At 37.0% G+C, this 22206-nt stretch overlaps 1 protein-coding gene across 14 annotated transcripts in view; it reads left to right on the forward strand.

The window, feature by feature from the left end:
• RIMS1 (regulating synaptic membrane exocytosis 1) overlaps positions 1-22206 on the forward strand; it is a 356720-nt gene that overhangs the window by 160238 nt on the left and 174276 nt on the right. For all 14 annotated transcript variants that reach the window (XM_064508655.1, XM_064508656.1, XM_064508658.1 and 11 more), the window contains exons 5-6: positions 1238-1581; positions 3761-4623. In XM_064508655.1, the coding sequence (XP_064364725.1) occupies positions 1238-1581; positions 3761-4623 (1207 nt within the window). The remainder of the gene's footprint in view (positions 1-1237; positions 1582-3760; positions 4624-22206) is intronic.

Genomic DNA, 22206 nt, shown 5'->3' on the forward strand with positions numbered 1-22206 from the left:
AACCCAGAGATAATAATTCAAGCATATTTTTCATTCCAACATATGTCATCCTACTGATCTTCTTACCTCAGAATTTTACCCATTCTTTTACTCCTATCCACATTAAATTCATAGGTTTTCTTTTTTATTTTCACAGTTAGCTTTCAGCCTTTTTTCTTCGTATCTCTGTCTTCACATCTCTGACAAAATTTCTGCCATTTTTATTTTCTTCAGGTATTTTGTCCTTCTTTGTTCTTCTGCCTCAGAAACTCCTTTTGTCTTTGTGTCGGTTTTATAACATTCATGCACTTTAGTTTCCTGATTAACCTCTTACTTTTCCTCTTGTTACTTGCTGCTATACCTAAGACCGTCTTGTACTGTATTTAGACTTGAAATGTAGAGTCTGGCTTTATTGTGTGTGTTGCTGTTCAGCAGAGTATCTGGAATTAAGAAAAGCATCCTAAGATCCTAGGAAGCACCCTTTATGTACACAGCTTGGTCATCATTGCCAAAGACACATGGTTATTTCCTTATTTATTTATTATCTATAGCTATAAACAAGAGAGATGGTATATGATCATTTTCTAGTAGCACAAAATACTGTGCTTTTACATTCTGTTCATTGGCACATTTAGTTCTGTATTGGTAGATTTCTTTAGGTCTTACATCTCTGGTAAGTAGTTGTTATGGATGTAGCTAAAAATGCACACAGTAAATGATGAATTTATTTGAAGGATAATGTTGTATGTTATATGTTATATGAGAGTGCTTAATTAAAGAGAAATACTGTATCAATTGTCTGTAGCAGGGGAGTGACTGGACGTTGGGAGTTGGGTGCTCAGAGCTCTGCCACACTAGACTCAAGTCCCATCACAGTTTGGTAGGTCTGTCTCAACAGTGACTCACACCAGAGAAAACAAAACAAGCCCCCAGCTACCTGAACACCAGCAGCAAGTGTTAGTCAGGTTGTCACTGATTATTCAGCAGATGGGTAGGGCTGGACTGGGAGGGTCGCTACAGGTGGGATTGATGGATATTGACAGCACGTTTTGGAGAAGCTCGCATAGCATGTGCTTGTAGGATGCTTGGCTCTCGCCAGTTCAGTTAGCACTTCCAGCAGCATGTTCTGAGCACTGTCATGAGCACAAACTTCACCAGTGCAGAGGAAAAGAAGAGATCCTATCTGATCTGTGGTAGAATAAGCATGTATTTTAGGGTCTGAGGGACAGCTGCACTGACTCTTCTTATCTTCAACTAGGTTATGTGGGTATGCAATTTATGTCGAAAGCAACAAGAAATCCTAACAAAATCTGGAGCATGGTTTTTTGGAAGTGGACCACAGCCGTCACCCAGCCAGGACGGGGCACTGAGTGATACTGCGACTGGGGGAGGTTCTGACACACCTAGAGAAAAGAAAGCAAGACTTCAAGAACGGTCAAGATCACAGACTCCCTTAAGTACAGCAACTGCCTCATCACAGGAGATCTCTTCTTCCAGTGTGCAGTCTGATAGGAGGAAAGGAGCAGAAGTATCACAGCCAGCTATGGGCCTGGACCAAAAGCAAGCTTCATCGAGGTCTAGAAGTGAACCCCCAAGAGAGAGGTAATACTTTCTGTCTTGACAGAGCCATGGAATTACCACTGCTAGATCAGTAATATTACCCAGGGCTTTCAGCTGTGCCCCATATGTACTTAGAACCATGTAAGAACAAAGAACAACTTTATTTACTGACCAGGAATTGATAACTGTTCACTAGGAAATGCATTTTCTGAAGCATGTGTTTCATTCTGTGTAACAGAAATGGAAAAAAGAGAAATAGTTGTATTTTAAGGGTATTTCCATATACTTCAATGCATTTGGGTGTATACTTTCAATGCAGAGTTACAGGTTACTTTTAAATAAAACTTTAAATATGGCAGGTGTTTTTAAGTTACTGAACAAAAAGCAAACATTTAACTTAATGAAATAATGTACTAAGTTAAAAAAAAGGAGTTCTGTGAGATGTCCCTACATTTGCTACTTCATTATCATTTTATCAATGATTATATTATTATTAAGCAAACTAGTATATTAAAACTCAATGAATGAATAAATGCCTGAGCTGTATTCACTGTAGTGAATTGGATGAAGAGGAACAAGTCAGCAGAGGATAATGTGATGAATCAGCTGCTGTTCTTTTGGCTGCTGACTGGCAGATGACACAGCAGTCGAGAGGAGGGAACCTCTGGCAACAAAATTGAATCTGCCATAGAAGATTCTCCCTTGATCACAATAATTGATGATCTTTTTCATAGCTATCAAAGCTGAAAATAGAGGAGAGTTGTCTAGTAACTTGCTGGGTGGGTGAGGTCTGTCTTGGTTTAACAGGAGCAAAACTCAGATTTGTGTTATGTAAATATATGACATATATCAACAAATGGTGCCCTCCCTGATTCTGTTGACATTTTTCCTCAATGCTAGGAAGGCCCTTAAATCTGTCATCAGCAGCTGAATGACACTTTCAGGGCACCAAAATTCTTTCTAATTCTGCTTTGCTGTTCAAAAATTAGGTGGTTATATTAATTATACAATAGCAATGTTTTCTATTTGTTACTGAAGCTTTCAAATGAAGTCCAAAGGTTCTGAATGGAGAGCATCTATGGTAAGCTCAGATCCCATGTATTGCAAATAACTCAGGAGGAAAAGAGGATAGAGAAAAAGGAGATAGATGTCTTAGGTGGATCATACCCACCTTTGCCTGACCATTAGGATGCATATGTGAAAAAGGTATGTGTAATCTGAATATGTAACAATTAAGGTAGGAAAGATTCAGTGACACAATACAAAGTACTGCTGCAGTTTCATCTAAAATAAAGTGTATAGCTGTGTTCAGTCTTCTTCAAAACAGATGGATTCAAATGTGAACTGGTATACAAAAGGGCAGTTGGGAGGATTACATGAGAAAAAAACAGTCTAACAAGGGGATTTTATGATTGTTTGGCTTGCTTACTCTTCCAAAGCAGAAGATAAATGATGAGAGATCATAATTTTCAGGCAGCTTCATTATTCATTGTTTTGTACTTTATTTGTATAGAGAAATAAATTACATTTTTCATCCTCTTTTCATTGCCAGAGGAAGGAATGGTATTAATTTAGCTCAGTGAGTCAGTTTGGCTTTGTTTATATGCTTATGAAATGGGTACTTCTTTTCAGGGTTTTAATAAGATAAAGGAAGCTCGATCAAATATTATTGCCTCTGAATATATTCTTTTGCATTTTTTGATATCCATGTTAATTGTATTTGTAATGTCATTGTGAGAGATATTCCATTTGGTGATATTCATATTTATAGTGTCAGGGTGCTTGAAATGAATTGTGTATATGAGGCTAGACCGTAAACCCAACCTCTCCAGACTGCTGCCAGAAAAATGGAATAAACATACTCCAGTATTCTGTCATAGGGCTGCAGTTACTACAAAGATGCATTTGATTCTTTATCCACTTACATGGGTAAAGGTTTTTTATCTGCGTTTATAGCTGTTAATATTCTCTGTGATTTTATTACTTGGACCTTCTATAATTTAGGTTTTTATGGAGTTCACACTAGCTGTTGTTTGTGTTGGAAAACAGCAATACCGTTGAAAAGATTAGTAGATTCAGTTCCTGTTAATAGCTTCAGTACCTTTCTGTATGTTTTGCCATAGCTTTTCCCAGTTTTACAATCTAATTACCACAACAGTTTACACAAGTTTTTTTATTTTGCATTAAATTCTTCAAATTATTGTACTCCTTTTCATGGTAGGAAGAAGACATTGTTGGTTTCAGACCAGAATGGCAAAGGTTTAAAGAGTGAGCGTAAGCGTGTGCCAAAATCCTCACTTCAAAAGGAAGGACCGGCCGATGACAGGGAACGTAAAGAAAGGCATGAAAGTAGAAGACTGGAGAAAGGGAATTCACAAGAGTTGCCAGAAAAACTTGAGGAAGGCGAAGTGGCTGATGATGAAAAACAAAGGAAGGAAGATGAATATCATACTCGATACAGGAGTGACCCCAATCTAGCAAGATATCCTGTAAAACCACATCCTGAGGAACAGCAGATGCGCATGCATGCTAAAGTTTCTAAAGCACGGCATGAAAGAAGACACAGTGATGTGGCTTTGCCGCATACAGAAATGGAGGAAGCAGAGGTACCTGAGAATAAATTAGGAAAACGCTCACAATTACAGGGAACTCAGGACAGAAAATCTGTTGTGGAAACTCAGAGGTCGTACTCTATAGACAGAACAGGTGATGTAAGAATTTCTGTTTCTAAACAATTAACTAATCATAGCCCACCAACTCCCAGGCATAGTCCAGTTCCTATAGAACATGTAGAATACAAGAACCACGATTCCTTTAAAAAACAGAGTCGCCTTGATCCTAGCTCTGCTATTCTCATGCGAAAAGCAAAGCGGGAGAAAATGGAGACCATGCTAAGGAATGATTCCCTTAGTTCTGATCAGTCGGAATCAGTGCGGCCATCCCCTCCAAAGCCTCATAGAGCAAAAAGAGGCGGAAAGAAAAGGCAGATGTCAGTTAGTAGCTCAGAGGAAGAAGGGGCATCAACACCAGAATATACTAGCTGTGAAGATGTGGAGATAGAAAGTGAAAGTGTCAGTGAAAAAGGTAAGGACTTTTATGTATATTATGCACATGGCCGTGGTTTGGGAAAAATTTTCGTCTGTATTTTCTCTTTTGCCTCTTTTTTGATTGCACACCTTTGTTTTTCCCCATTTTTTTGAGAAGTGACTTATAGCTGTTTACATTTCATTTGCAGTGTGTTTCATTTTGCATTCTTAAATGAGGTCATTATAGATAGCCTTAGCTAATGAATTTCTTTCTCATTCTCTTCCCTCTTTCACCTAGAACTGGTAGAGTTTAAGGATTCTAGTTTATTCTCTTGATAATATCTGTTCTCCTTTGGTCATAGCTTTATTCTTTTATGAGTATGGAGAATTTTTTCTGTGAATAAATTGAAATTGAAAATGAGTTCTATAAGAATCTGAGAACACCATTATAAAGCATAATCTTGTTGACACCCCAGTCTTAAGTTATGCAATATTTTACTGCTTTTAATAAAATATCAAAGATCTGGCCAAGTTCATCATTGACAATGATAGCAAATGCAGGGGGGGAATGTTATATAGGAGAGAAATGAGAACTGGCCAACCTGTCATCTGGCTGAATTTATTCCCAACCTAACAAATATATTGGCGTTCTGTTATTTCAGTTTGTCTTCCTCTGTTCATGGTAACACTCATCAGTAAAGATTAAGTATAGTACACTGTAAGCTTTTAAACAAAGCCTTTCTTCTTTCTTGTTCAAGAAATTAGTCAAACTCGTGAATGGTAAACAGATATAATAGGCATAATCAGAAAATGCTGTGATAGAATATGGACTGTCTCATAACAGTAACTTGTCTTTAAATGTCATTGCAGTGATCTGAAAGCTTTTTGTGTCTTTGGAAGTAGCTTTTCACTCTTTAGTTTAATTATTTATGCTTGTTACTTGAAAGTTTTCTGCAGGTTTTCACAGTCAAAATGTCAATAGGTTGTCTGTGTTTTATTCCTGGCAGTGACATGTCTTTGATTCAGATATGCTACTCTTTGTGTATGTCTTTGTCTGTTTGTCTTTTTCTGTGTTGTGGTCTCCTGTCATCCCCTAAACCTCCCCATATAAACAGAGACAACATTTAACCCCAGTCCCATCTGTATGACTTTGAATAGGTGCCTATGTAACTTTCAAAGCACAAACATTTCCAAAGTTCAAAATACAGAAACTTGTTTTTCTGCTTATTTTTAAGGAGAGATGACAACGATATCCCAGCATTCTCGACTTTCCACTTATTCCTACTCCACTTAAAGATAAAAAAGCCTTTTTTTACTGTGAGGGTAGTCAAACACTGGAACAGTTTGCCAAGAGAGATTGTGGAGTCTCCATCTTTGGAGATACTCAGAACTTGAATGGAGAAGGCCCTGAGCAACCTGCTGTAGTTGACCCTGCTCTGACCGGGAGGTTGGACTGGGGACCTTCAGAGGTCTTTTCCAACTCCAATGATTCTGTCATTCTGAGAGAACTTTGTGGCAGAGTTTTATGCTGAAATTAAGATTTCAGTAAATTTCCCTGACTTTCCTCTGTTGGTATTTGTGGTCTGTAACACAGCATTTACTTTCCATCTGTGTTATTTGCTTTCATCTTTGTGCCTCGGTTTAAAAGGTTGCTTATGAAATAGAGATTATTTCCCATACTCAGTGAGAGGTATTATTGTAAACTGGAAGTTCATTTATGTGAAAATAAAGTCCAGGCTAAAAATGATAGATACTGATATACTGATATCATTATATTGATATAGTAGTGTTGGCACAGCTGTGTCTGTTCCGCAATGGCACTACCTAAGTAAAATCTTTCAGGAGTTGCTTTCAGGCTTGCGACTTGGTTTTTGATAGATTTCCTGTTGCATTGTTAAAGCATTAAAGGTTGCACTTTGTGCACTCATTGTTATGAATCTGTAAGTTAGATACCTAGTATGAATATCCTGATAACACCTATCATCATAAAAGTGTTTAAAATAAGGGGGATAAATTACTTTATCCACTGATTACAGAAGAAGCCTAATTCAGTAGCTTAAACTAACTTCTAGATGCCTATATCATGCTGTTTCACTTCCAGCTGCTGTTAGAGAATGGCACAGGTCTCCTATGTATCCTCTGTCATATCTGCCAGCCCTGCACAGATGTTGCCGATACGTTTTGGTGGCTCAGCTGAGGAGTACCTTTGTGTGAGAAGTTGAGCCTTGACTTGCTTTGGCTGTATTGACAAGATCTCCACTGATCGTAGTGGGAGCACACACAGCTAGTGTAGCTGTAGATACTCCTGTGAAAGAACTTAAAAGAGCATCTGTATCTTGAATTGCATGCTACACGTTTGATTTGGTTGCCTTAATAAAGGCATTTGAATATTACCATGTGAAGTTCCTTAGGACATCCTGCCTGCCGCTCCAGAAGGGCATGGCTAATCCTTTGCTGTATCTGCCTGTTCTCTGTAGCTACCTTAGAGAATCTCAGATGACACTAGATGTGTGTGTTATAGAATCAAGCCTGTGATGTTTACATCTGAGGTAGATATTTTGGCTTCCGCTGCAGACAATGGAGACCTAGGTCTGTATCATATGGGGCTATATGCTATCCTACGGTATTTGAATAAACATTGCAAATAGGAGTTAAGCACTACCAACTCAATAGGTTGTTAACATTGTTACTGCCTTCCTTGCTACCTTATCTCTACTTGTCAGTAATCCAAGACAGTGTTATTAATCAGATATTTTTTATATATTCATATATATGTTTGTGTGTGTGTGTGTGCGTGCGTGCATGTGTGTGTAAGCTTGTGGGTATGCAATACATTAATTCCAGAAGTATATTTACTCATTTAATAGCTATGAGATGTAGCTGTGTTTGTTTTTTTGCCTTATCTTGGTAAGACTGTTACAATCCTTGCCATGGAAGAAAGAAGTGAAAGGTCTTGAAGTTGGGGTTATAGTACAGAAAAAGAACTAGACAATGTGAATACAAATGAGAAAGCAGAAGAGGCTTTTTTTATATTAGAGTATTAAATTATTTTCATAATTAGAGTGGCCTGAAAATGAAAAGATGAATCTACTGTATTTTTATAAGAGTAGATAGAAAGGCAGGAATTTTCATTACCTAAGAAAATCTTTCAGAAATCCTTAAAATAAAAAGTACCACAGAAAAGGTAAAATGTGATGTTAAAAAATAATTTAAAAAATACCCCTTGTATAACTGAGATCATAATCCTATCCTTTGCAATTAAACAGTATCGTTACAAGCAGAATTTCACTCGTCATTCCTTTAGTGCTATGCCTATACTTTGGGAGCAATACTGAGTAGGTCCTTAGTTGAAGAGCTTTGGTTTATAAGCCCAGGAGGGTCTGGAATCCATCTACTCTCCATCCACTCCCTTATCTAAATAATGCTCAGTCAGAAATCTGGTGCCAAAGTAATGTAAATGGAGGTAGAAAGATAGAATTATTGCAAGTAAAGTTTTGAACTCAAACAGGCTTACCAGTAAAACCCAAGAACGTAAAATACATGTTACTCAATTGCTGGTTGCTTTATATTGGCATTCACTAAGTGTGTGCATTAATTTTAATTGTAATAGCCTTTTGTACTAACTTCTGTTCTACATGAAATAGCTAAAATAGAATTACTATATAGAAAACAGTTTACAGAGGTGTTTAAAAGAAAATGATGCTCCCATAGGAATGTAAGGTGATTCTAGAGTGTGTAAAACTGTATTGAAAATCAATAGCCAAAAATGACATATAAAATAGATACTATGTTTTTGCATCATGGTATCTAGATGGTTGCCCACCTTTATATCCAATTCTAAATCTATAAGAAAACTAATGGAAAACCTTACACATTACTGCATGTTTAAATTACTAAGCTTGAAAATAGGTAAGCAAGTTCACCTGCAGTCAGTGAAGATAGAGAGGCACCTTCAGAGGGCAGTTTGTCTAAAATTAGATAATTTGATAATCAATAAATTGAATGGCAGATCCTTAGCAGCTATTATAAAAGTCCTTTTTGTAGCTCAGATAGTGTCTCTTGAGATCAGAATCATTAGCTGTGTACTTTCTACTGATGGAAATACTGATTTTGTAATTTTCCAGGTTGAAGTCTTGGTTGAAGCAAATTTGTATTTAACTGTACAGGGTGCTCATGAGAGATCTCTCTTGTCCTGAAGTTTGTAATATGAACTGACTGGGTGAATGATCATCTGTAATACGATTAGTTCATGTAATGCCAGGCTACAAAATTCAGGAAATGACCATTGTTTCTTTTCTTATAACTTAAAATGACTTAAGAGTGGTTCTTCCACTACATTTGTTCTTCCACTACATTTTTTTCCATACAGAGTAAAACTGAAATTCAGTTTTGAGATGATCACATCAAAATACATTAACATGTATTAACATTATGTATGGATCAATATAGAAATTTGCAAAAATGAATCCAATTCTTTAATAACTGTTACATTTCTCAAGACATTTGTGTTCCCAGATGTCCTTAAAACTGTGCAAAAGTTACATTTGAACATTTGCATTTGCTAGAAAAGCTGTCTTTAGGCTTGCATTAGTGTCAGGGGATCTGTTAACAGCTGTTTTACTTGAGATTTGAGAGGAGTGACTGCCCCCAATTTTTATGAAGAACATGCAAACAGAAAATAAAATACAATTTTTGGCACACATTTCTATTTTATTTTTGTCATCTCTGAGCAGATGTTTATGCTCCATCAGTTTTTAGATGTGGAGTATGGAGATTAATAACATTTTACCATTGAAAAATCACAAAAGAGTGGAGTGAAAAAGAACTGTTATTGGGGAAATATGCAAATCCAAATGCATATACCAAGACTGCCCAAAATACTTGTTTGTAGCAGATGTAAATAAAGCTAGAAAGTGAACAGTATTTCTACCAAGGTGGGCAAAGTCTTATTTATTATGAAATAAAGTGTTATAGAAATGAAATATAAAAGGATATGAAAACATTTTGAAATGTGCAGTAAACGAAAGTTAGTTCTGTTGGCAAAAATACAGTAACTGCTTACCACCCTCTAAACTCTATAAAGTTTCATTAACCATTAAATAAATTGTATGATGCTGTGTGCATTTCTTTTTTGGTGATTATCAAATCTTCAGGAATATGTTTTATGTCAGTTAATGCCATTTTGGACAGGTATATGATGCAGTTGAATTTTTTTTTTTTTTAACAAAGTAAGTAGATGACTTGTGGTATTAAATGAATTCACTTAGTAAATCAGTCATGAGATTTATTTCTTGATACATATTAACTAGAGATTTCAGTTTTCCTTTTAGTGAATAGTTGGCTGTGACAGTAGAAAGAATTCCTTCTTTTGCACCTGTGAATTATTTGCATCTTACAGTTCTAACATCTCATGATAAAAATTATAAGGTGCTTAATCTCAGTTATTTTAATTCTCTACAAAATACTCTGGGGATTACCATCTCTTCAGAGCATAAAAAGCCTCAAAAAGTGATATTCTTAAACACAAAGCAATCAATGTAATTTAGCAAGTACGTTTCCTGATCTTCACTGTAAGCATTTAACATGTGTTTCATGAAAATCATTAAAAAAGTTCATAAACACTGGAGGTATTTTCTTTCCAGAAGATATATGTCTTTGGCAGTCCACTGGGATTTTGTCTCTGGCAGAGGACTCAAAAATGTCTTCTGAGGTGTTTCTGTGTTGGACTAAATCTAGAGAAAGAATTGTTTAGCAGTGTCTAAAAAGGTCATCCCAAATTTTCTTTTAAAAAATTCTGCACCCTTTAAAGGACATTATTAGTGATTGCCGATTAATCATTTTTATCCTGTTATTATTACAGGCTGCAGGACTAGTAATTCTGAAATCTGTAATAGTTGAACATTCTGGGGGCTGAGTCTCCAGTGACAACACCATCATGGGAAGGCAAAAGTCCACTTGGAAGGCATAAATTACATTTATACTCACTTCAAAGGCTCCTGCTAGAATAACATAGACCAGACCATTATAAATGAAATCCAGACCCTCTCATTTTAAAACTGAGACAGCTTCTGCCTACTGCCATGCAATGAAGGAACAAATCCAATTTAGATCTGGACTAAGTTTTGACTTTTCTTAAAAAACAGGAATTTGTGTGGAACTAATAGATTTGTGTCCAGACAAGGATGCAGTTAACTTCTTCTATCCCATGATAGATACAGGAGATACTCTAGATCTCCATCATGCGGTCTGTGAAAGAGGAAGCTAAAATGGTGTTGAAAATTGGAGCAGTTTGAGTAGACCTTGAAAATTGCTTATATAATTTTACATAAAGAGATATGATAATGGTTTTACATTTTGCATTCTTGTTATTTGTAATTACCTAAACATGTATTTTATTTGCACATTTTATGTTTGAAAATACATCTAATACTTACGTATTCTCCGCCAAATGGTAAAAAGCAAAGTAAGACTCACTTTCTATACTTGCGGATGGATTTTACTGAAAGAGGAGAGGTCATGGCAGAGTTGGAATCTTGTTTAAAAAAGAATACTGACACTACATTCTAGTTTCTTTTAGTGAAGAATAGACCTGAATGTTTCATTCATAATGCCTCTCTTATGATACCAGAAGGAACAGAACGACCTAGATTAGTTTAATTCTTACAGCATTACTCTTCTGGTCAGAAAGTGTTACGGGCAAAAATTTTGCTGCAGTCTCTTCTGAGTCTCAGTGTTGGTCCATGTGTGAGATGGAAGGATTAAAAGCAAGGAGAGAGGAATCAAAAGATGAAGGGGGAAGGTGGTTCCATCGTTCGCAGGCAAATGTGGCTGCGCTCCCTCAGGTTCGCAAAGGAGCAGACCTGACATATCTAATCTTCCTCCCTAAGTCTTCTGAATTCTGCATTAGGAATTCATGTGTGGGGGTGCTCCCAAAAGAAGGAAGGCATAAATTAAATCCCTGCTGCAGTGATTTTTCTGGTGATGTAACATTATTGGCAGTAAAAATAACCTGTGGGCTAAAAGAACATATGTACACAGCATAGTGTATAAATGCAGTGAAAGAAAATGTCAGTAAAAGGCAATAGAGAAGAAGAGGCTCTTTTCAAGTGTTTTTAGCTAACTGTTTTCACTTATGTATTTTAAATCTGTGGTGTAGGCAAGTCAAGTTGTACTGTAACATCTGTTAGCATTTTTTAACATCTGTTAGCTTGGAGAGTTGGACATGAAGTTTTAAAAAGAGCTGGATTTGTTAAAAAATGTGACTGAGTTAGAACTTAGTGTAAAATGACAATCTTCCTAGAAATGGTATTTTAGTTCTTAGAAATTAGTTTCAATTTATGTTCTAGTCCTTGGGGAATAATTTAGATCTACCTCTAGTTCAGATCTTAATGAAAATCTATAGCTGTAGTTTCAGAATTTCAGTTGGTGTTAACCCTTGTTGGTGCTAGCAGTATTCACAGCTGCTATTCACAGCTACTGTCCAAATTAGTGTTGGACAGTAAGAAGTAAGTTTCATGTACATGCAATTAGGTAAAGTGCATTCACTCATATGCAAATGAAATGGGCTGAACATGAGTGGGAAAGAAGTCATACAGTTGCAGAGAAAATCCAGCATTTTACTGACATAAATAACCATATAAATGGGAGTTTCAGGAAAGATATGTGACACAATTCTCCTGTGAAGTCCTAATAAAGTATTTTGGCTGGTTGACCTTAAGAAGGTTGTGAACCTGTTGGAAGCAGTCCAGGGAAGAGCAGTGAGAATGACCAGAGATCTATAAAACATGATGTGTAGGGAAAGATGGAAAGGACTGGGGTTGAATAGTTAAGTTATATCTAGGGAAATTTTGGAAAGGTATCAGAAACCATATCAACTCTGAGGACAGCTAAACAAAGTTAAGGACAGTTGTAACCATAATTTCTTATTTAGTTCAAATAGAGACTGCCTGAGAACAAAACTGATTTTTTTGTAGCCCACCCTGAAACTGTTCTGTTTTAGAAATGCTGCTGTCATTCCTGTGGGAGGTTCTGGACGAAGATGGTGAAATTGGGGGCTAATTTCACAGTACTCCTAACTGTAGGTTATCATTTTTCCATCCTTTAAGTAATGACATTTGATAACCATTTCCAGTACAAACTTTTTGCAATAACAATCTGGGTTTTTAAAAGGGAAAAAAATGTGCATTTTTTTTTTTACCAAGAGACATGAAAGAAAATGATGTACTGTTCAGTCTTGAGTTCTTTCTAACAACTTTGGCAGCTGGCAAGACATTATGTTTCTTTGTTATTAAAATGCTCTATCTTCTGTGTTGCTTCATTTTTGACATATTAATCATTTTACTAATTGGTTGTTCTTTGTTGCTGAACATTCTCTTGTGCATCTAATTCATAAAATGATAGTGAAATTGTCCTAACACGTCCAGTAGTTAGATTATTATCATCATTATGTACAGGGGAGCTAAGGGCTGGAGGAATTAGGATTGTATCATCAGAAAGACTAAAGCAGGGTAGCTTTAATTTCAGCAGCCATTAAAGTATTTGGACCTTTAGAGAAACTAAGGACTTCTCCAGGTTTCTACATGAAAGACAGATTTTCAGAAATTCTCAGTAGTCATTACTTTGCATGCAGAATACTTTGGAAATAGGTATTAGATAAACAGTGGGATCTGTTGGCTATGCAACAGTTTTCAAGAGTCTAAGAGGGAGCCAAAATCTTTCAAAAAATTTGGCCCTAATTGTAGCTGTTGAGCACTTTTCAGAATGCAGCTATGCAGTGAACTAGAGTTGAAACTTGGCTTGAAACATGACATAGTGTTATAGCCAGAATATGATCCTTCTCCCCACTCTATGCTATAGAAAAGTCTATTGTGTATTTTCTGTATGCATATATTTTTATATATACAATAAAAAGATATTTGAACAGCTACTCAGGATCTACTGTTATTCTGTTGATCTGAGAGCTTAGAGGAAAAGGTGAGCTGTGAAAGAGAACCACACTGTGTTAATTAGTAAAGCTGCATAACTGTGGCTGGTCTCTGCAGCATACCGAAGGAAAGGAGTAGGTCCTGAGACTGGAATCCAACCCTTTTCTTTTTTCTCCCTGTGTGGGGAAGCCTCCCTCTTTTGGACAGAAAAATAAAATCCTGTGAAAGAAGAAGATAAATTAATTATTGGCTTATTATAGTATAATGCGTACACTTCTTTTTTAATGCATAACTCGACTGTAATGGATCCCTGGTAGTACAGTCCTTTGTCCTTCCACATGCAGATCTGGGAATCATTTTTCTATTCAAAGGCTGTATAGGGAAGGAGTTGCTTAACAGAGAAGGCATGAATCAGATCTGCTTTCTGTGTCTCAGAAAACAAAAGGAGTTACTTTTAGAGTTGACAAAGCACAAACAAGCATCAAAGTCTGTTACTTTCTGAAAAAAAAATTCTAATTGCTTCTCTCATTTACGGGGAACATCATCAATGAGTATTGAGTCCAAACATAGGGACTAAACTGGAGTGGTATTATTGGTTAGTATTTTGTGTTAACATTTTTCTGGTACCTTTGGTGTTTGCTTTGCTTAGAATAATATACTTAATTACTGTAATACACAGGAAGCAATCCAGTTTCTTCCAGTATGCCTTTACGTAGACAGACTGGTGTATTTGCTGGGTTTTCTAAAGTCAGTGTGCTGGTGAATGGCTGCGAGGAAAAACTTGCAGTGTGTCAGGAAGAAGGTTAATAATTATGAAGATATCTGTCTTACCTCTGACTAAATATGCATAGTTTCATCCTGTTGCAGCCCACTCTGAATGTCTCTCTAAAAACTGTTTTCCTGTCTTGGCTCATGCATCTTTGCATTGCTCTAATGTGTCCTTCCTGTGTTCTTTTTCCTATTGTATTACATATAATCTTCACAATCCCAGAAGACGATTCTTGTCTCCAATTGACCAATGACACCAAACTCAGTAACCTGGCAGATAAGTGTTCAAATATGTGCACCTCTTACATGGCCTCATTGGCCATATTTACTGTACTAGTAAAGTAAACATCTATTGATGTTTTTGGCCAAGTAACAAAAGAGGGCAGATTTCCATGTGATGAAGCTCCTGTATTCGTCAAAAGAGAAAGGCTGCATGGAAGCTACCTGTAGGCTTGGTTGTTGACCTGTCTCCTGCCTAGAAATAAATGAGAGTGCTAATTGACCCAGGCCAAAACTGTGCCAGGGGCTATTCTAACAATATAACAAGGCGATTGAGCTGGCACTGTTTAATACATTGGTATAAATGTAGCCACTGTCTGTCTACCTTTTTGTCTACCTGTTTTCTCTTGTCTTGCACCTAAATTGCAGGTTCAGTAGATAGGGGTCTGGGATTTGTTTTGTATTTGTACAGTGCCTAACTCAGTGAGATTTTGGTCCATGGCTGGGACTCCAAGTTATTATGATGATAATAAAATAGTATGCTTATCCTGCACATCCTACGCCATCTCATTCAGCCCTTCTTTCACAGGACAGAGTTTCATAGTTTTATTTACAGTTTGATTGTTGTTTTAGTCTTTTCTGCTAATGTTTAGATTTAGAAAGTGTTTCACTTGCTTATTCGAGCTAAAATGTACATAATTTGCTAACTGCATATATGAGCAAAAGGCCCCAAAAACAAAGAACCCTCCACTCCAACCTCTGAACAAAAGCATCACATTCAGAACAGACTGCAAAAACATCATAGCTATGCTGTAGATCATAGCTATAGCTATAGATCGTCCTATTACCCTCTTTTGAGCAGATTATTTTTCTTTGGCCATCTTTTACTCTGCGCATAGAGACTCTGCAAGCAGGATATGCACAATTTAACGGCAATTATTTATTAGTTAATACGCATAGTAGACAGCTGGGACCTGTCTGCTGCTAGGATAACTGTTCATAAGTTCATAACCTCCCTGTACGGACACTCAGTCTGCCTTAAATGTTAAAAAGGAGAGTTGAAGGAGTTGCTTTTTAAGATACTAAGACACTTGAAGTGTCTGCATTTGTGCATGGTTAGTTTATTAAAATACCTTGTCCCTCATGCATATGTCCCTCAGCTCATTTCCCTGACTGACTGCAAATAGTATATGGAAAGCTTTTTAATTGTTAAACAGTTTCTGCCTTACAGGTATTTTATAGGAATATTTTATATTCCCAGCCATGATGCAACTTCCAATAATTCATTTTATGTAGAATATTTTCTTTTCACATTTACTTCATCTCTGTAAACATGACCTTTTATAGTTTAGAAAAGTAAATACCAGGACACTTTACTTTTGTGACCTGTAGCTTTGCCATACCTTATATGCAAATCTGATCAAGTCTAACTTGGTCCATTTTCCAAGTTGAGGAATATACAGTGGCATTATGGCTCATCTAAACTTTCAAATCCAAATATCGCCTGTGAAGGGAAGGTAGATAACACACTATAACTATTTGAACATTAAGTTAAATGTTTCTTTCAGTCTAATGTGTATTGTAAGCTTCATTTGGGCTAAGGCTAGTATGGGATTATTTTACAATTCTGAATGCATTTCTGTAAGGAATTTAAGCATATGTTTAACTTTCATTATTTAAAAGACATTGGTTTCACATATGGTCCTAACTTAATCTATTGTGTTAGTTCTGGGAACTATATGTAGTGGAGGAATAAATAATGTAAAAGGTTTATATTTCTTGGCCACCTTTCAGTTTTATATGTAATTTAAGACAAACAATTTTCAGACATGTAGCAAGGGACAAAGAAATATGTAACATATTTATCTAATTTTAACTCACTTATGTGTTTTTTATCATTTAATTCCAAACACTCATTCATCTATTTCTCAGCTTGCTACTTCTTTCCTCTGCGGTATGAGCTTGAATTCTAATTGGTTAACATTCTCAAAATAATTATCAAAAAATGTTCCCTTTAAAGCAACTTGGTCAAGTTGCTTTTCCTGTATTTTTAAAGTATCTGAGTTCTCATCATTTTTTAGAAGACCCATGAAAACACTCTGCTCCGGCAGACTTCTGGGCATGCAGAATTTCATTTAAAAATCAGGTGTGTTCTAGATCTGTGTAGGGAGTCTTCCTCCCCAGGGTAGGAATGGCTTTCTGAATCAGACCTGAGCTTTGAAAGTTAGTTCTTACAGATAACAGTAAGTGTATCTATTTTAATGCTTTGCCTTTTATTAATTTGTTTCTTTTACTGAAAATGTAATTTCAGGTATCTTTTTTTACTGAAAATGTGAATTCAAATATGAATGTAAGTTCAAATGTAAATTTAAATTGGTAATTCCTCAAACAAAGCTTTAATGATTTAATAAGGTAATAAAATGTAAAAATAATTTTCTTTACTTTTATGTACTTTATTAACTTGATTAAATTTTCATGAAATTTTTTTATTTTTGGAGATTAATATTTTTGCATGCTATGTTATTAAAAGAGATAGGTGCTAAGAATAGAATTTCAGTCAGAAATTTCAGGGTAGCTATAAAAACAAGCAAGCGCCATACTCTGCTCATTTTAACCGATTAGGCTACCTTTTCTTAACCATTAAAATTTTGCTTAATTAGCCACTAGATGGAGCTGTCAAAGGTCTGCCTTGTCTATCACACTCTGTGCAATACAATTTCTCTCTTATCAAAGAGAAAGTCTGGAAATGCAAACACCTCTTCCCATTTGAACTGATAATGTAGAAACCTTTCTCAGATCTTACCTCCATCTGCATTTTTCCACATGCAGGTTTACATTGTCTTATGTTTTCCATATTGGAGACAGTACATGGAATATATTCTAGGCATGGAAATTACATTAACAAGTATAGCTCAACAGTAGCACTTATTCATTACATGGTTCCTTACTCAGAAAAAATAAGCATAGCAAGAAAAAGATATCCTTGTTTGAGGACCGTGAGCCAAATTGTAAAAAATTATTGGGAGCCTGGAGGTACAGGCCTATAGATGACTGTCTATGCCAGGGCTCAGAAAAGCTCACTGATGCTTCTGGTTAAGAAGTCGCATATATTTTTCCTACTCGCCCACAGCATGATGGGATATTTTGTATGTATTGCCTTAAGTAAACTTTCCTTGAGCAAGTGGGAAAGTTTTGATGGAGTGGAATTTTGCTGCAGGTAATCAATACTAATACTTTGGGACATAGTTTAACAACTTACAAATATATATAATGGAAATGTTTAGTGTATAAAGTTTATGAGTTCATTATACATTAATGAAGAGTGGACAAGATCATTATAGATTAATGAAGAGTGGGCAAGAGGCAATGGCCACAATTTGCATTAATGGCTGTTGTGATAGTTTATAAAGAAAAGCGGGAGTGATTAAGCACTGGAACAGACTGTCCAGAGAGGCTGTGGAGTATCAATGTTCAGAGAGTTTCAAAACTCACCTGGCCCAGTCCCTGAGCAGCTGCATCTAACGTGGGAGCTGTCTCTGCTTTGAGCAGGCGGTTGGACTAGATGACCTCTCAGGTCCCTTCCAACCTGAATTTTTCTGTGATCTAGTTCACAAGAAACACCTGTTTAATGAGAGCACGCTGTGCTCTCTGCTTCAGGAGCTACACTATAAAGAACGTTCAGAAGCAGAATCCGTATACTGCTTTAGAAAGAAAAGATACAATAACATGTGAGAATGCTTTCATATTCTTTGTTTTATCACAGTTTTGTAACATCAGTAAGACTAACTTGCGGGGGGGGGGGGTACTTGCTTGTGAGTATATACACACACATTTATATGAATTAGAGTGCCTGTGTGTTGTTGGAACTCAGTGTGTATTCTAATACACTCTGTTGTATTTAAATATGTAAGATGTCATGATATGTGCTTTTTAGGGCATCACCCCAAAGTGGTTTTAGATACAGTGAATGGAGCTATTGAAAGAATGCTTTGTGAGTATAAAATTCTGCAGATTTTTTTTTTATTCTGTGCCTTTGTAAAATATTTGAAAGTCATACTGTTCTATGTTATCAGCAGATATCACAAGAGAATAAATGCCATTCCAAAGCAGCTGGATATAGTCTTTGGATTGCCTGAGCCCCACTCCTGTGTCTCAGGTGGGAATTGCAAATCCTGGCACAGGGCTCGGGAAGTTTTGGGTGGTATTGATGGGTAGCTTTGCAGAGCAGGGAGCGCAGTGCAGTGCAGCACTACTGAGCTAGCTCACTTTAACCTGTATGCGGTTTATTCTCGCAGTTCTTACTTGAGTTGTGAGATAAGCGAGAGCCTCTACTCAGGCAGTTAATCCTAATCAGCTGAGGGCCAGTAAACAGCCAATCTTTTCAGTTCCACAAAGAGGCATGGGTCACTCAAAAGTAGTAATGCTGGTTCCTGCTGGTTCTCAGACCTGATATCAGTAGGTCCTCTTTAGGCAAGCAGGATCCTGAAAATGATGAACCTGAAGAGATGCTGGCTTTTTTTCATACATGAAGTAACTGAGATAGATGTATTGTGAAATTACTGGATCACAAAGATCAGCTAGCAAAAGTCTCAGCCATTACATCTATGAAATTGGATGCCCAGCGTAAGTCTTCTGAGTGTTCTTGTTGCCTCCTTCTGAATGGTTACAACTTCTCTGTCATTATCATCTTCCTCAGATGAGTCAATATCAATCAAATCAATCAAGAGTGGAGGATGGGAAAATAAAATAATGATGATAGCACCCTACTAAACAATCAGCAATGGAACTTGGAAACAATGGCTGTAGAAGCAATAGATAATGGATGTTTCTCTACTGGCTCATTGTGCTTGAATGGGGTCCTATTATTTGATTGTGCAGAGATAGTCTTCCAGTCTACTAAAAAAGTACCAGGTGATGTTTTGCAAAACTTCCTTTAAGGCCCTTTTGGAACAATGCTGTAAGCCACTTGATGGGAATGCCCATGGGAAACACATCGTAGAGTGAGGTCTCCTGAAGTGTCAGACAGATCCAGGTTATTTTACTTGCACTTTGAACTGATTGGCTGGAATTCAAGTTTGAACTAAAAGCTGTGAAGTAATGTCAGCATGACACTGATTTAGTCCAAATTAAATAAAAGACCGGGCTTATTAGCTTAAGCATGTCGCCTTGTAACATGACTACATCATTTCTGCTTTGCCAGCTGGCCAAGAATATAAACAGAATATGCTCATGTCTGAATCCAAAGGAACAGCAACAAGTTTTAACAAGTTTGATCAGTGTTTGAGGGCAAACGTTCCAAAAGGCAAAGCGCAAAAGAGCTATGTGCCCTGTTCACCGCCAATTGTCCCAGTTTTTAACCTGTGATTTTTCTCAGCAGTTATGAGAGATGACAGGTCTAGCCATGTCAGCCTACTGAAAAGTAAAGTGTAGAAACAGCACAGAACTGTTTTTGAATGTGTGTGGATATATATATGCATAGATGTATATAAAGTCTTCCTCCTTTAAACGGTAAATGGTAAACAATTGCCTGTGATAAGTTGTAACTATTTTGCCAAAAGCATCTGAAAAATACTCAGTCCTCTTCATTTACTAAAGGGAGATGCTCTTCGGTTGCATGAGTGCACAGAGAGAACAAGAGTGTTTTAATTAGTCCGGTGGCAACCAGTCTCCACATCTGACCCTATCAGAAGCAGATATGTTTTCTCCACTTAGTTTAATTCTGGAAGTATAGCCAAAAGTTGCACTCAAGATTGCTATAACCCCAGGAGAGCATTTCATGGTCTGAAAGACAACTACCTGAGCAAAGGAATGACTTGATTCCTCCCCACAAACCTTTGTTCTGATACTTGCTACTAATTCTTCTAACATATGTCTCCAACGTCTAACATAGGGTCGCAAATTGAACTTCAAAACTATGACCATTACTCCTTAAGTGAAGTGGTTCAGCCAGTTTTCCATCCGCCTTGTAGTGCCCTTGTCAATCCATCTCTCTCTGATTTGGCTGCAAGGATATTATGGGAGACACTGTTGAAAGACTTGCCGCAGTCAAGTTAAACAGCATCCACTGACAAGTTGAACATCGGTCAAAAGTGTGCCTTTGCTGCAAAGAAGGCTGATCACAGCATGGACTGCACTAGCAAGAATGTACCCAGTAGGTCAAGTGAAGTGGTTCTTACCCTCTTTTTGGCACTTATGAGACCACATCTGGAGTACTGTGTGCAGTTTGGGCTCCCCAGTGTGAGGAAGATATTGACAGGCTGGAATCTAGCAAATTCAGTGGATAGTGACTAGATTTTGGAGGGGCTGATAGGTTTGGATTTATTCAGCTTTAAGAAGAGGAGTCCCATGCGAGATGTGTTTTCTGTCTTCAACTGCGTAATTGGAGAGTGTAGAGAAGCTAAAGGCAGACTCTTAAAAGTACACAGCAAAAGAATGAGAGGAACATGTTGCCTGGAGAGGCTGCGGACCCTCCATCCTAGGGGTAACAAAACTCAGCTGGGCAAGGTCCTGAGCAACCTAATCTAGCCTCGAAGTTTGACCTGACTTTGAAGTTGGCCCTGCTTTGAGCTGGAAGTTGGGCTGTGTGATCTCCAGATGTTGCTTTCAACCTGAATTACTCTGCATTCCTGTATAAAAAAGTATCTTCCTGTTTTCTGTGTTGAGCACCATTACTGTAGCATCTTCTGAATGTGGGAAATTCATCACTGGTAGAATGACAAATTGCACTGGTGGAGTGTAATTCCTTTTCTGTTTTGGGACAGAATGCTTAAATTCTGAAAACTTATGCTACAACTTGCTACACACAATTAGGAATCTAATGGGCAACCATATCTTGTTTTGGAAGGTACCAGTCCCACACATTTAATCAAGAGCTATGTAGTACACAAGATGACTATAGTCAGTTAAACTGCCAGGGTTCCAATTTTGCTTATTCCAGCTTTCTTCGTTTCCATCTTAATGTTCTTGAGGATTCTCATTGCTAGAGATGTTTAAGACAGTTCTGCTGAATAGCACTTGAAATCACTTAATAATATGCTCAGAGATTTCTCCAGAAAGGAAGCAGAGAAAGCACCGGGCTCCTTGGTTAATTCACACTAGACTGTTTTCAGTTTTGTTTTGTTTTTTTTTTCTGATTTGAGAAATGTTATTGCACGAACAAGCATTTGATTTTGAGTAATCACAGCCAAAATAGTCAGTCATTAGTCTCAGACCAAACAACTGAAAGTTGTGTTAGTGCCACTCCACATCACCTCATTGCATAGTTTTCCTGTGCACCCTATTAATTGGATTATCTGCTTCCCCCTTTAAAAAACAAACAAACAAAAACCAAACCAGAAACAAGGAAGCTCCCAGTCTTCTTAAATGAGGATGCTCTAGAAAAGCCTAGTAGATCCGCAGCACCTTTTACTTTTTCCTAAGTATTAATTTGAATTTGCAGTGCTTTAGGTTGTTTTTCTATAATTACTGTAGTCAGACACTTAAAATTACATTAACAATTATTTTTATGCTATCATAAGGAACAACTTCTGTAAATGTTCTTTCTTCAGCTTCTAATGTGGGTCAGACAAGGCAATAATATGATTATGTTGCAAACAATACCTAATCTTACATCTAATACCCCTGCAATTATATTAGAATTTCTACTATGTTGTCACTTCGGTTTGAGGTTCAGAAACCGTAAGATGGATCCTTTCCCTTGTTTCTCTCATTTCCTAAAACTTCCACTTAAA

Source organism: Dromaius novaehollandiae, chromosome 3, assembly GCF_036370855.1.
Source record: "Dromaius novaehollandiae isolate bDroNov1 chromosome 3, bDroNov1.hap1, whole genome shotgun sequence".
Lineage (NCBI taxonomy): Eukaryota > Metazoa > Chordata > Aves > Casuariiformes > Dromaiidae > Dromaius > Dromaius novaehollandiae.